This window comes from Parambassis ranga, chromosome 4 (genome assembly GCF_900634625.1).
Source record: "Parambassis ranga chromosome 4, fParRan2.1, whole genome shotgun sequence".
In the NCBI taxonomy this organism is placed as follows: Eukaryota; Metazoa; Chordata; class Actinopteri; family Ambassidae; genus Parambassis; species Parambassis ranga.
Window position 1 is genome coordinate 6,731,697 of NC_041025.1, and position 13,803 is coordinate 6,745,499.

At 41.0% G+C, this 13,803-nt stretch overlaps 1 protein-coding gene across 3 annotated transcripts; it reads right to left on the reverse strand.

Annotated features, from left to right (window-relative positions):
* Window positions 1-16: 16 nt before the first annotated feature.
* On the reverse strand, window positions 17-13,574 carry lama3 (laminin, alpha 3). Of its 3 annotated transcripts, XM_028403810.1 has the most exons (38): window positions 13,346-13,574; window positions 12,806-12,919; window positions 12,528-12,640; window positions 12,364-12,447; window positions 12,153-12,256; window positions 11,061-11,090; window positions 10,819-10,970; window positions 10,635-10,745; window positions 10,312-10,423; window positions 9,928-10,092; window positions 8,739-8,929; window positions 8,527-8,643; window positions 8,300-8,454; window positions 8,088-8,226; window positions 7,896-7,995; window positions 7,663-7,779; window positions 7,410-7,580; window positions 7,136-7,287; window positions 6,738-6,944; window positions 6,497-6,645; window positions 6,262-6,424; window positions 5,699-5,826; window positions 5,480-5,630; window positions 5,291-5,395; window positions 5,063-5,196; window positions 4,861-4,978; window positions 3,567-3,701; window positions 3,342-3,484; window positions 3,157-3,261; window positions 2,930-3,062; window positions 2,726-2,841; window positions 2,444-2,624; window positions 1,785-1,934; window positions 1,545-1,704; window positions 1,329-1,456; window positions 1,138-1,231; window positions 956-1,063; window positions 17-872 (listed from the first exon to the last, which is right to left on the reverse strand). In XM_028403810.1, exons 1-38 carry the CDS (start codon window positions 13,517-13,519, stop codon window positions 727-729), a joined length of 5,055 nt encoding a protein of 1,684 aa, XP_028259611.1. In that variant the 5' UTR covers window positions 13,520-13,574; the 3' UTR covers window positions 17-726. The 3 variants fall into 3 exon arrangements, 2 of the variants coding, with proteins under 2 accessions (XP_028259611.1, XP_028259612.1); XR_003670496.1 differs by lacking the exons at window positions 17-872; window positions 956-1,063; window positions 1,138-1,231; window positions 1,329-1,456 and having other exon boundaries at window positions 1,569-1,704; window positions 2,444-2,593; XM_028403811.1 differs by lacking the exons at window positions 17-872; window positions 956-1,063; window positions 1,138-1,231; window positions 1,329-1,456; window positions 1,545-1,704 and having other exon boundaries at window positions 1,801-1,934; window positions 2,444-2,562.
* Window positions 13,575-13,803: the final 229 nt, after the last annotated feature.

Genomic DNA, 13,803 nt, shown 5'->3' on the forward strand with positions numbered 1-13,803 from the left:
TATGTTTTTAAAGTTTTGTGACATGAATGAAAGACAAAGGGACATGAAATTATAAATAAGAGTTTCTTATCTATGACAATGAATGACACAATTTTGCTAATCTATTACACATATTAGTCACTTATTACACATTTATATGAATCTTTTATGATCTATACACTTGTTAAAATCATTTCCTCCTCTTGTTTAAACAGTTCTCTTCAGTTCATGAACAGACAGCAGTGCTTTGTGACACAAACAATGGATCCACCATGGTGGTACAGTGAAGCAGAGGTTAAAAAATTCTACTTCTAAATGATGTTTACCAGCGTGTTGAGCTTTTGTTACCACATACTGAGAGCAGAATGGGACTAACTGCTGGCAGTGTGAAGTGAAGCACTCCATCTCATGGTCAAAAATAGAAGAGCAGACTGGATTTATGTAGTTTGGAAGTGTGTCCAATATTCAGGCTAATCTAGTCAGTCAGCTATTTGAAGATTTGTTGCTGATATTTAACCCCCTGTGTGCCTCAGCATTTGGATATAGTAGTCAGGGATCAATAACAGCAGCATATTGATTTATGTAGCAGATCATCAAAGAATCGTGTAAAAGTTTCATTGTAAATGTGCAGCACTATAAACATTTATTCATCCTATGTGATTTTACATACAAAATTAGGAATTAGATTTATGTTGGTATTGTTTGTCAACAACACAGGATTGACAGCTGCACACTAACTGCACATCCTCAGGTTGCAGGGCACTTGTTAAGGCTCACAGGTTGAACCACTGTGGATCCTGTCTCAAATACAACAGACTTTCCATTAAGCATCACATTCCGCATGCAGCCTACAAATGGTGAGGACACAGGGACTTTGTTTTGACTGGTCGTCCCTGAATTGGAAAAAAAAATGAAAAGCAGAAAGAGAGTGAGGTTATTTGATAAAAAGCTGAAAAAAAAGTTTTTATGGATTTACCTCCGATGTAGAGGGTACCCAGTGCAGTGGAGTGGGTGGATGAGTAGACAGCTTTCTGCTCAGACATGGAGTCCACCACTAGTTTGATCACTTTGTGCTTTTTGAACACTGACAATGGATAATGACAGAATTTTAAAAACCAGAGCAGAACGCACACATGTGCTCAGCATGAGCTGCCCTACCTGAAACTAGGTGAAATTTCCCATCACAGAGACTTTTACGAGGCTTCACAGAGACACTCACAGCGCCATGACCGTCATCTACTCTGATGCCCACCTAACAGAACAAAACATTTTTCTTTAAGACAGTTTTATCATTTTTATTTTGAATCGCTGTTGAATTGCCACCACCATGATAGATCTCTCAGTTTCACCTTGTTCTCCTTCATGAACACACTCAGGCTGGTTTTGTCATTGTGAACATGGAACAGCAGACCTGTCAGGTAATGAGGACGCAGCTCGAAGGACAGCTCAAAATCAGAGCCAACACCGAAGTAATTATCTGAAAAAGAGATGTATTCTGTCTAGGTCAGGGTTTGTGACATGGGAGCAAAACAATTCATGAGGATCTATTAAATACGAAGCCCAACCTAAGACAATGTGACCACCACCAAAGAAGGAGCCCTTCTCTGTGAATACATCGAAGCAAGGTAAGGTTTTATGGCTGTCCTCAGGTTCACCAACAGCCACGTCGTTCATTTTAAAATCCCGTATGCAGCCAGTGATGCTGTTTGTGGGAATGTTGTGTCCCTAAGTGAGAATAAGAAGATGAGGATGAGGGTTGGTGTGTGAAAGAGATGATGGTGTGACAGTGTCTGATTGCTACATACTTTAGTGCTTTTGCTGTTCAGCTCATGTCCCAGATACACCGGGTTCCGCAGGTCTAAAGAGGATCCCTCATTGTTTGGTAAGTGACCGTCAGTCACACGAATCCCATCAACCAGCAGATGGAAAGTGCTGTTCTCCACACTGAACTCAACCTACACACACACACAATACACACAAATCAGCTATAGCTTTCTGACCAGCTACAGATGAATAAACACTACGTTGTTATCATGGCAGCTGTTAGCTGGTAAATATTATATAAAAGACATTTCCTCAAAGTTCATGTGTGATCCGGAAACATTTGTGCAAATGAAAGTATTTTAGTGACTCTAATGAAAGCCAAATTATGATAGCTATCATACTGGCCACCGTGTGTCCTGTGGGCGTCTGTTTGCTTCTCAGCTGTGTGGAAGCAGAAAAATAATTGATGGCACAATTTGGCACATGAAGACCAAAAGCCCACAGACATGTCAGATTAAACACAAAGCATGTGCAGTCCTACATGTTTGAAATACTAGCAATGCATTGATGTGAAGTGAAATCAAAGACTAATGCAACTTCTCAGTTGAATTTGTTAAGCAAGATATTATCTGTGTAAGAACACAGAGTTTGATATTTGAAGCAAGAACAGAAGTAAGGTTTGGTCAATGTCATTAATTACTCTGTGCCAGTTCCCGTCATTGCTCCTCTGCTGGTGCTGGATGATTCTGTTTTGTCCAAGCGACATCTTGATCTTGCCGTTGGCCATGTACAGAGCCAGCAGCGGGACGACTCCTCCTCCTGTGGCATGAAAGACCAGCCCTTTGGATGACTTGGTTTTGATGTCAAAAGAGAAGTGAGGTCTGAGACACAGCAGGAGCACAATAGTGGAGCTTCAGGGTTGGATTCATGAATATGAAAAAGGAACTCAGAGTTTCTCACAAACAGCAGAGCTGTGTTGTACCTGTAATTAAGGTCTTGCTGTGGAACAACGTAGCTGAGCCAGCTGTGCTCATTGTAAAGCTGATATCCATACCGGGCCTGCCAGCGTCTACACTGGCTGCCTGTTGGTGTCTGAATCTGACACACAGCAGAAAAATGACCGCTGTTACTACCTGATTATAAAAGCACTAGGAGGTGTTGTAGAAATAATTCCCTATGTGCTCACAGGTTTGTGTTTCCATGGCTTTTTCAGGACAGGCACTGGTAAAATCTCAGCATGTGGAATGCACTGGCCGAGCACGCTGACTCCAGTTTGTGATAATGAGCTTAGATCAGTGGGTATAAAGCTGTGCTCGGGCCTGTGTGAGATTTAAAAAAAAATCAATGTTATTATATCAAAAAGGGATGGACATGTTTATAAGATCACCCACATTCCTAATGCTTCCAAACCACCTTGTGTAAAGGTTAGCAATGCAACCTTTAAATTTTCCTCCATTAAGCCTGATATGGTTGGCATGTCCCTGAATCACATTTACGTTATCAATGCTGAGCTGCAACCTGTGAAAATGATGAAAGCTTCAGTCATGTGTATACATTTCAGATGTGATAACGGTTCAGTCAACAAATGCATCTTATACCCTGTTGGCCTCCCCACAGCAGACAAGTAGTGCCAGGCTCCATCACTGTACCTTCTCTCTGACTTCAGAGTACAATTAAAACTGTTAAACACTACAAAGCCATCAACCAGGGACAGCTGGAGGTCACTGAGAGAGGCGGATCCCTGTTGGGAGAAAACTACTAAGAGTCATCCTGTTCTTCTGAAATCTCTTTCAAAGATGATGTGAGGCACACAGTGGTTTTACCCAGGAGCTGCTCCTCAGAAGAATGCCCTGTCTGTTTGTGCTCCTGAAGCCCAGTGAGACTCTGACCGGATCTTCATCTGAGGCAAACAGGGAGTCAGAAGACAGTGTAGAATAAAGTGTAGCTGCACGAACACCCTACAAAGGCCAGAAACACAAAGCAACTGTCTTAAAGAAAGAAAGAAAGAACAGACCTCACAGTGGAGTTTCACATCACTGGTATCACTGGTATCTCTGGTATAACCCAGTGGTTGTAGCTGATGCAGTTAACCTCAGACTGGACCATTAAAAGTGCATCATGCTTAAAATTGTGCATAATTAAAACTTTGCATGACAGGTGGGCAGTGGTGGAAATTAACCAAGTATTTGTACTTTGTTACTGTACTTAAGTAAATTTTTATGTATTTATACTTTACTTAAGTAAAAATAATACTGCATACTTTATACTTTTACTCCATTACATTTTGCAGCTGTTACCTGTACTTTCTACTCCACTACATTTCTACAGTGTTTGTAGTTACTTGTTACATTTGATGAACACAGTGCTGGACTGATGTGAGGTCAGACTCTGCATGGAGGTGGTGTCACGCTGCCAGCTGTGTTTTTATAGTGTGCCTCAATCATGATGCAATTTTTCAGTCAATTTTAAGATGATTTCTTTGATTATTTTAACCTGATCATATATGCTTTGCAATGGAAATCGAATATATATGTATTTGGTATGTGAGTACTTTTACTTTTAATACTTTAAGTACATTTAAAAGTAAGTACTTAAGACTTTTACTTAAGTAGGATTGTTGATGTAACACTTCTACTTTTACTTGAGTATATATTTTGCTGGGTAATTTTACTTTTACTTAAGTACCAAGCTTCAGTACTTCCTCCACCACTGCAGGTGGGTGCCTGCCTGGGCTGTACAAGCTCCACCCACGCTCTACCTCTTTACCTGTTATCTGATCATTCAGGACTTTTGAGTGGACATTGTGGATCTTGTGCTATTGTTACACCATGTTTTAACATATCACATGTTGGTATTTTTAACATTATAATTACATTATTATTAACTTTATATTTATTAACATTATAACATTATAATAACAGACTTTAGTAAATAGACAATGGAACCACATCAATCTGTCAGATCTATACTAACTAGAATCACCATCTCCCACATTGTTTCTTATGTGCATGATAATGACTTAATGACTCTGATTCAAGTCAAAATTGCTAATAAAAAACATTTCCATTATCTTGTTTAAGACAAATACATGACTGCTTGTTAGATTTCTGTCTTTACCAGTAAGGAGACTGGACATCCATCACTGACACCAATGGTCCTGTTGTATTCAGCGAACTCTGCATTCGCTGTCAGGTGATCCACACACCCTCTGAGTGGAGCGGCTGTGATGTTGTGTCTAAAAATCAGAGGAACAGCGACCAGTACAACAACACACTGTTGAGCTGACACTGTGAATGTGAATGAGAATCTGACAGGATACCTGTGTCTGAGCTCTGATGGTAGACCCCCGATGTAGTAAGTCTTGTAGTTAGTTTGAATGTGACTTGTGGAAAGCTGCTTTGACCCGAAGTGCACAATAAATGTGTCCGCAATAACAACTGCAAACTGTTTGTCCTGAGACAGAAAATGTAAGACAGTTTATAAATAGAAGATGAATTCATAAAGTGTGCACTGCCATACTCATCATTTCATCAAGCTCTGATCTTACAAACAGAGACACTCGCTCATCACTCTGCACTCTGAGCTCTCGACCGGCCTGCTGTCCTCGAACAACCAGGAAGCCTCGCTCCACAAACACACAGAAAAAAGACTCCTGTGACAGACAACACTTTATTACTACAGGTAGTATCAATGGCTGTTTGGGTAATTATTTTTAGATCTGTTATAAACCCCATACTTCTTTTCCAATGTAGAATAACAAGGCGTTTGTCTCTCTGCTGTTTGTGTGGAACTTGAACAGTCGTCTTTTTATCGTGTCTGGCTCCTTCAGGAAGGCCATGCGGTAGCCTGTTCCCTCATAATAATCAGACACCTCTGTCTGGGATATCCTAAAATATACATAGTAAATAATGGTTCAGACCTCATGACATAAGACGTATTTTGTGTTGATGCTTACATCACAGCAGGCTGCTTTGCGTCGATGTTGGTTGCGTGCTTGTAGTTGAACAGGGAGACAGGACTGTCATTGATGTAGGACATTTTCATGGCTCCTCTATATTTGGGGTAACGCAGCTCCACTGGAGGCTAAAAGAACAGAAAGTTTTGTGACTTTACCGCCTTAGGTGCAGGTATTTTTTTCTATTAACCTTTTTTCACAGACAAACTGTGGAGAGTTGTGCATTTCAGCTGCTTCACAACAAATGTTTGCTCTAAATTGCTCAATTTCAGCCTCAGAATGTCACTATTACAGTATGTCACATGTGTGCAAACCTATTTCTGCCAAGAAAAACATGGATGTTATACATCATGGGGGGAAAAATAGTTATTTCGTTGATCAGGATGTGATAAAGAACGGGATTGGTTGTGACAGGGGAAATAGTGAAGGCTGCAATTATTGTAATATCCATGTTTATATTATTTTTTTATTCCCAGTGCTTCTGCAGACTGATTTAAACAGATGTGTAAAAGTGTAAAAGCTAAATACAAGCAGAAGAATTAATGGCAGCGGTGAAAACTTACAGTGAAGTCATCAGGATATCCACCCACGTAGAAAACCACACTGCCTGGATCCAGGCTGAGGATGCTGGTCATAGTGAGTGGAAGGTTACGTTTAGGAGGGAGGCTGACGGGCTCCTGTGTCGTGGCTTTCCGTGTGATGTTCGCTTCAGCATCCTGGTAAACTCTGCAATATTTATTGACTAAGATGATCCATATCGAAAACTTTAGGTTGTAAATTCATAAGCTGCAGCAGTACCTGTGGAAGATAACCCTGTCAAAGTCTGAGGAGTTCATCTTAGTGACTGTTATTTGGCTGGTTTCCACCTCATGAACAAATGCACCCAACTTGTAGACACAGATCAGCACATTGCTTCGGACCGCCATCCCAATATAGTCCCCATAAGCCTAAAAAAAAGCCATAAAAAATAAAAATGTATGACAGAAAATGAAAACAAGATTGTGTCATTTCTTTAATGATGAGTCCTCTGCACGCTCACATCCTTGTTACCCAGGTAGAAAACAAAGGCGTTGGTGTCTCTGTGTCTGTCCTGGCGCCTCCTCCGCGTGTGGTCAGTATCGGAGGGATCGTTGTGATGACGGTTGAGGTGCAGGTCGACAGCTGTAAATGCTTTGATGTCCTCAAGGTTTCTAGGAGGATGGAGCTCGACGTGAGCCTTGCCATTAAAAGTGGTGGCGATAGAAAGCTGTAATTAGATCAGCCAAGACAGAGGTTACATACATAAATGGGAGTTTATAGACAGAAAGACAGTTTGTAATAATCAAATATGGGGAATATGTTCAAATGGTGCATAAATCAACTATTTAAATAAAAATATGATTGCATCTTTAAATGACAGCTGGTGGGATTGAAACAGCAAAAACAAACTATGTTTACCCTCTTGACAAAGTTTCTTGTCTCCTCTATAATGTCCTTGATTCTCCTGATGCTTTGTGTCACGTTGGCAGCAGGAGACATCTTCCCGCCGAGAGCCTCAAGTCGTGAGAGCTTGTCACTCAACACAGGGAGTGTTTTGTTAAAGCTCTTCACTGAAACACAAACAATCAAATGATTGTATTCCAACGGCAAGATAGAATTTAACCTAAAAACAGGAAAGAAATGTGGCGTGACATGTCAAGGAGGTGGTTGTTTTCCAACATGATATACTCACAAGCCTTGTCTATGTCAGTCAACACAGCATCCTTGTTCACACTGACATTGGTTAAAGTTAGTCTCTCCACTTCCAGGCTGATATTCTTCAGTCTCTCCTTTACATTACTGACCGTGGAGTTTACAGCAGAGGCAGCCGTTTTTGCAGACTCTATTAGGACCTTGGTGTCAGCTTAAATAAAATAACAAAAATCAAAACTAAAAACAGACGTTATCTATTATATGCTAGTTCTTTGCTGCAAGCACTCACAGACCTCTTTTGATCTTTTGGATGTTGTCACTGACAGATGACATGTTCTCCTTCAGCGATTCTCCTTTCACCTTCAGCTTATCCACGTACCTCCTGACAGTCTTCATTGTATGCGTAAGTTCTGTTCAAAGGAAATGAGAAAATAATTTGTGCACATCCAGACTAAATATAATAAAAATAATATGTTATAATATAATAATATATTATAATAATAATATCTGCCTTGTTACATGTTACCTTCAAAGTGTCTCTGGGTATTGTTGCTTTCTGTCCATAAATGAGTTGAATTAGCTTTCAGCCCTGCAGCTCTGTTGATCAGACCTCCCTCCTCCACTTCCTGATTCATTGTTATATTCAGAGTCACTTTTTTAATAAGCATTAAAAAAGTTTCAGGTTTTCATCAAGGATTATTATTGGCACTTAGGTTACCTTTAAAGCCCAAACTGTGGCCTCTGTGGACTGATTTGCTGCCATCTCTGCTGTTTCTATGGCACTGATGATTTTTTCGTAAGCTCCTTCATTCAGGATGCTGAGCAGCTCAGTCCTATCAGTAGCATTATGAAGCAGTCTACAAAAACATTGATGGTTATGTAAAAAAAAATATGGCTTTTTTACTGTTTATCATTTCTTTTTGCACTCACTGCTGTAATTCTGTTGCTAATCTGTGGAGCTCCTCTGCGTGCTCTTCAGCCTTTGTTACATTATCCACCATTGCCATGATCTGAAATATTCGGTTTAACCTCTTTAAGAGTTCCAGCTTGGCACCGTCCACCTGAGCTGCAGAATGCTCAAACTCCTGCAAGGGACACCCAACAAAATGTCATCTGTTAAAACCTTTCCTGTGAAAACATTTCAGTATGCGGCTTACCGCTTTGATTTCCTGAATCATTGAAGAGATGTTTTTAATGTCCTTTAGCAGATGTTTAGTCATCTCAGTCACAGAAGGGAGTGCGCTTTGTTCCGCCTCCAGCTGAGTTTCGAGACGCTGGCAAATGGTCAACAAAGAGAGATGAAAACAGCAACACTACAAAGTGTTCTTTTGTGCATCAGATACACACGATGACAGCTGTTTCCCATTACCTGCAGATGCTTTAAAGCAGTAAGACTCCTCAGGTTCAGGCCGTGTGTTCTGTCAACCGTGTCCTCTGCATCTAACAGCAGCTCCATCACCTCCCTCAGAGAGGAGTCTGACGCCATCAGAGAGTCTGCAGTCTGATCCAGAGCCGCCTGGCTGGATTCTGTAGTCGTTTTGTTCATCACTAAGTCCAACACTGAGGAGAATACAGGAATTTAGGATTTCACAAAGCACTCCACACTGAGGTATTTCCTCTGTTTGTGCCCACCCTGATTTCTGGAACAGTGTCTTGCCCATACATAACAAAATTGTAGGATTTTTTGCTTCCTTTTTTTGTTGCAGACAGAGAAGAGAAACTGAGAGAGTAGCTTAACGACATGCGGCACAGGGGCCGGCCAACAAGGAGGGTCAACACTTGTGAGGATGAACCCCTAAATATGGTTAGATTGCCAAACACGACTACTACATCAGTCCTACATCAGAGCACACTGATTAGATTTTTCAGGCTGTCAGCCATCACTGGATGACACCAGCCAGAACCAGCTGGGATCAACATACACATCAGACTCAGGCTAGCAGGTGTACGTTGAAACTCTACCCACAGAGTCTCATCGCTTAAAATGCTGATAGAGCACACTTAGTCCATAATCTCTACTAGAGGATAAGCTTAGCATAAAAACCAGATGACACAGGGGAATGAACAGCTGTCTGCTGGTTTGTCCTAAATTAGCAAAATCTATCTGCCACATGTCCAAAACTGACAACTCAGCCCTGTTGTTCTTTTTCTGGATGAGTGCACGATAAAGTCACAATGTCAAGGAGAACGATGAGGAAATTATTGCACCTGTTTAGGAGTTGAGTTAATGGCCAATAAATGGCCGATGTTTATGTAGCTATACACCCTCTGGTACTCATCACCATGCTGTCCAAGAAGGGTTTCTGTTGAAAGTGTCATATACATACATATACATATCATTCTTGCAACCCTCTGATACCAGTGTTTAGGTTGAGCCCTGCCATTTAGCTGCTGGCTAAACACACACACACCAGTGTGGCAGTGGAATTAAACAGAACAAAGTGACTATGTTTTACTTGAAATAGAGGTGGTTTGGGTCCAGTTGGTCCAAAACAAAGCACACAGTGTTCTGAAATCTCTTTGTATGAGCATCCAGTGAATTAAATCAAACCTCTCACGTTTGTGTGCCTCCTGCTGTTCCGTGTCTGCTCGGTCCTTTTGAACAGCGCAGCCTCTTGTTCTCATTTCCTGCAGAACAAGATGAGCCTTGTCCATCATCCTCCCTTTGTCCTTCTCAGAGAGAGAGACTCCAGGCTTCACCTCAGTTAGCTGTGTTATCAAATCTGACAAACCGGAGCAGAAACAGTGCAGTTGATGACATATCTGGAGTTCATGTTGACATAATACTTCATTCTTAACTTACACAGTGTAACAAAGGATAGGCAGAAACAATTAGACAGCCTCAGCACAATCTTGCAGCAAAGCAGGTAAAGCTGGCATGTTAACAGCACATATAAAATTAAATCAATTTAAATACAGATCTTCAGAGCCAAGTGCTGTACCTTGTATTGCTGTGAGGAGAGCTCCAGCTTCAGAGAGGAGATCCTCTGCCTTCACATTTGTTCCATTCACACTCTGAAAGACCTTCTCCATGTGTGACACTGTGTCATATGTCTGTAAAGTCGATCATGATGTTAAAAAAGTTGTGAGCTAGGAGGGTTAGTTCATAGATTCCTCACATCTGTCTAACATTTGAAGTACGTTTATGAAAATATCTCCTGCAGTATTCAAACAATAATTTAGATTTATATTTTTTTTTCCAAAATCTTCTGAAGCCCCGATTGAATTTTATGTTGATTAGCTGAGGAAAATTCACCCCAGGTACCTCATCAGTCAGTTGACTCAAGTCATATCTGACAACAACCACATCTGCCTCCAACTGTTCAACCTTTGGATCCAGGTGTCTCACAGCAGTGCCGTACCTCCCAACCTGAACCTGGAAAAAAAAGTGACATGTGATCTGAACAGTAGAGCACAGAAAATGTTCTACTGACTGCGCAAGCTTGTACCTTTGTGTCAGAGATGTTAGCCTCCAGGTTGTTGAGCCTGGACACAGACACGTTGATGTTGCTGAAGTTCTGTAGCTGCTGCTTTAACCAAAGCAGGCCGTCATCCATCTTCTCCAGCTCGGCCAGTAAAGTATAAGCACAGCTGTCACATCCTGTCAGTGAATATAAGATGATGACACAAAAACTGTAATTATTTACTCTTTCTGTCAAAAACATAAGATGAAATTTCAACTCAGACTCACCACTGCTGCTGTTACCACTTGTGATGCACTCTGTTAAAAGGAAAGGATGATAAAGATTATTTTATTTTTGTCATATTGAGGCCACAGTAGTTGTTGTGAAGATTACAACTCAGCCCATGAAATCATATTTTATGAACATACAAAGCGTCATTATAGCTTTAAAGGTGAAAAACTGTCAAAAATGTGAGAAAGGTGAGAAAAGGCGCAAAAATTGAAAAAGACAAAGACATAAGTTTTTTCGGTTTTGGGGTCAAATTAAATGTGGCCTTTTTTCCGTTTTTTGCAAGAATATATACAGTTGAGCACAGGAAACCACCCCAGTAATCATCAAATATCCATTAAGGTAATGTCCCAGGTTGAGACTCAGAGGCTATGACTTTATACCAGGCAGCTACATTAAACGTGGAGGTAACATCCCTGACAGCATTTACATGTGGGCCCCACATGGGTTAGGAGTGGGCAGCCATTATGGGTCCCAAGTGGGTTTGTCTGTAGGTAGTGGCCCTGCATGGGTTTTCCCATATGAGCTCTATGAGGGAACTAACTGAAAACTAGTTAGACTCAGAGCTCACATGAAAAAACCCATTGGCTGCTCACTCCTAACCCATTTGGGGACCTTACTTGATAACTTGTATTACTGCGCTGTGCGTGTCAAGTCAGTCAACCACACTCATTTCATACATGTAGTAAAATGTAGCAATATGTGAAGTCACGGTGAAGTTGACCTTTGACATTAGATGTATTCTGAAGTTTTTACATATTTAGTGTATGAATTCTTGCATTCTAGCAACAAGTGTTCAACTTATGTTCAACTATAAGCTTAATCTTTGATCTCTGCCATCCATACTCTAATTAGTCACTCTTTAAGTCTTTATAGGCCAGGAAAATGGAAGGAATGGAGAAATAAAAAATATGCTGTTGGTTTAATCATGGGAAATATAAGATGTAGATTACTTTGACCAATAGTGACCAAAGATAAGGACATCTCAACCTCTCCAATGTAAAGAACTGGTATTAGAAAATCTGTTGGCTGCTACTCTGTATTTAATTGACTTTTATTAGGCTGTTGTTTATATGAAAATGTATGATCACCTCCAGTCAGTGAATCACAAATGTTCACACCGCTGTGTTTGCAGTTGCACGGCTTGCACATGCCTCCGTGCATCATTGGATTGCCATAGTAACCAAAGGCACATCTTATAAAAAGGAAACACAAATAAGACATGGCCAGTACGGACTAAAATTAAAACATTTTATTGTAATGTACATGTGCGTGTGTTTGGTCTTGTGTCCCGTGTCCCACCTCTCACATCGTGCTCCGCTGTAGCCACGTTTGCACAAACATTCAAAAACTCCTGAGCCAACATCCAGACAGCCCAACGCAAAACTAAAATAGAAGAGAAGATATTTATACTCAGTGCAAGACACAAAGACTTAAAGCTCTGGAGGTAACCGACAAACACTGACTTGTTCTGTGTAAGGGGACAGGGACAGGCACGGCAGGTCCTGTTGGCTGCGTTGCCATAGTAACCCTCTTTACACCGTTCACAGCGGTCCCCAGTAGAGTTAAACAGACAGTTCTGTAGGTCAGTTAGATTAGACACAACATGAGGGACATGATTTGCATCTGGCCTGGCGATGTTGGCCACAAATGCCACATCATATGAGTCTGTTGTGAATTAACAACTAAACATGTGTCCTTGTGTGTCTGTGTGATGGTGCGTGCGTATTTGTAAAACACTAACCACACAGTTCCCTGTCTGTGCATCGCACTGATTGGAGAGTCTATTGCAGCTACATGGAACACACTGACCCCTGTGTGGACCAGTCCACTCTTTGTAGAACCCAGGGCTGCACTTCTGTACAGACACAGAGGCATTTAACACAAACACTGCAACACTGCCTGAGATAGGAGAAGAATGTTATCACTAAGTAATCACGCTGTTAAGTGATTGACCTCAAGAACATGTGAACGTGATGCCTTGTACATACAGATACATTTTCCACAAAGGAAATATGCAATAAATCACCATAAATCAGGGTGTGAAACACTCTAGCCCAAGACCATGTATATATGTATGCATATTTGAATGATTACATGCAAGGACGTTGTGTACCCTGGTGATGGTGTTGGGTATCTGAGCTCAGGAGGCCTGATACATTATAAATGAATGCCTGAGTCAATAAACTACATGAATTGCATTAGAATGATTTCTTTACACGCAGATTGTATTATAATGAAAAAACACTATGACAACAGAAAAACCAACCAATGGCTGCATTACCTGAGTGGCGGCACCTGTTGTCTGGTTGCTGAGGGAAGGATCACAGAACTTTTTAATGTTTCTCCTCTGATGGATCTGAGTGTGACTGTCGTGCCAACACTTTGGATGTTTCTGAGCAGAGCAGAGCAAAAACAACCATACGGCATTACAAAGCAACAAAGTATTCCACTGCATTTTGAGCTTTATCAATGAGCGCTGTGAGCTCAGCAGGAGCAGTCTCCCTCCCAGAGGGCTCCTCCCTCTGACAGGTAAAGCCTTGCGCAGGTGAACCTTGGAGTTTTCAGTGTTGCATGTTGTGAATAAGTACAGACTCGGTCAAAGTTCAATGAGGTGTGGTTTAACCTGCAGGCAAGCCTCTAATCAAACTGGAAGTCAAATAAAAAAGAGAGAAGAAATGCATTTAGAAGAAAATGCTTTATTATCAACTGCCGTAAAAATACCACACATGTCCAGTAGAA

Coding starts and splice junctions, on each gene's coding strand:
- lama3 (XM_028403810.1), bottom strand. CDS start 13,519: ATGCAGTGGAATACTTTGTTGCTTTGTAATGCCGTATGGTTGTTTTTG. Junction 6,945..7,135: donor CAAGAAACTTTGTCAAGAGG/GTAAACATAGTT, acceptor ATCTAATTACAG/CTTTCTATCGCCACCACTTT. Junction 6,646..6,737: donor TCTACCTGGGTAACAAGGAT/GTGAGCGTGCAG, acceptor GCTTTTTTTTAG/GCTTATGGGGACTATATTGG.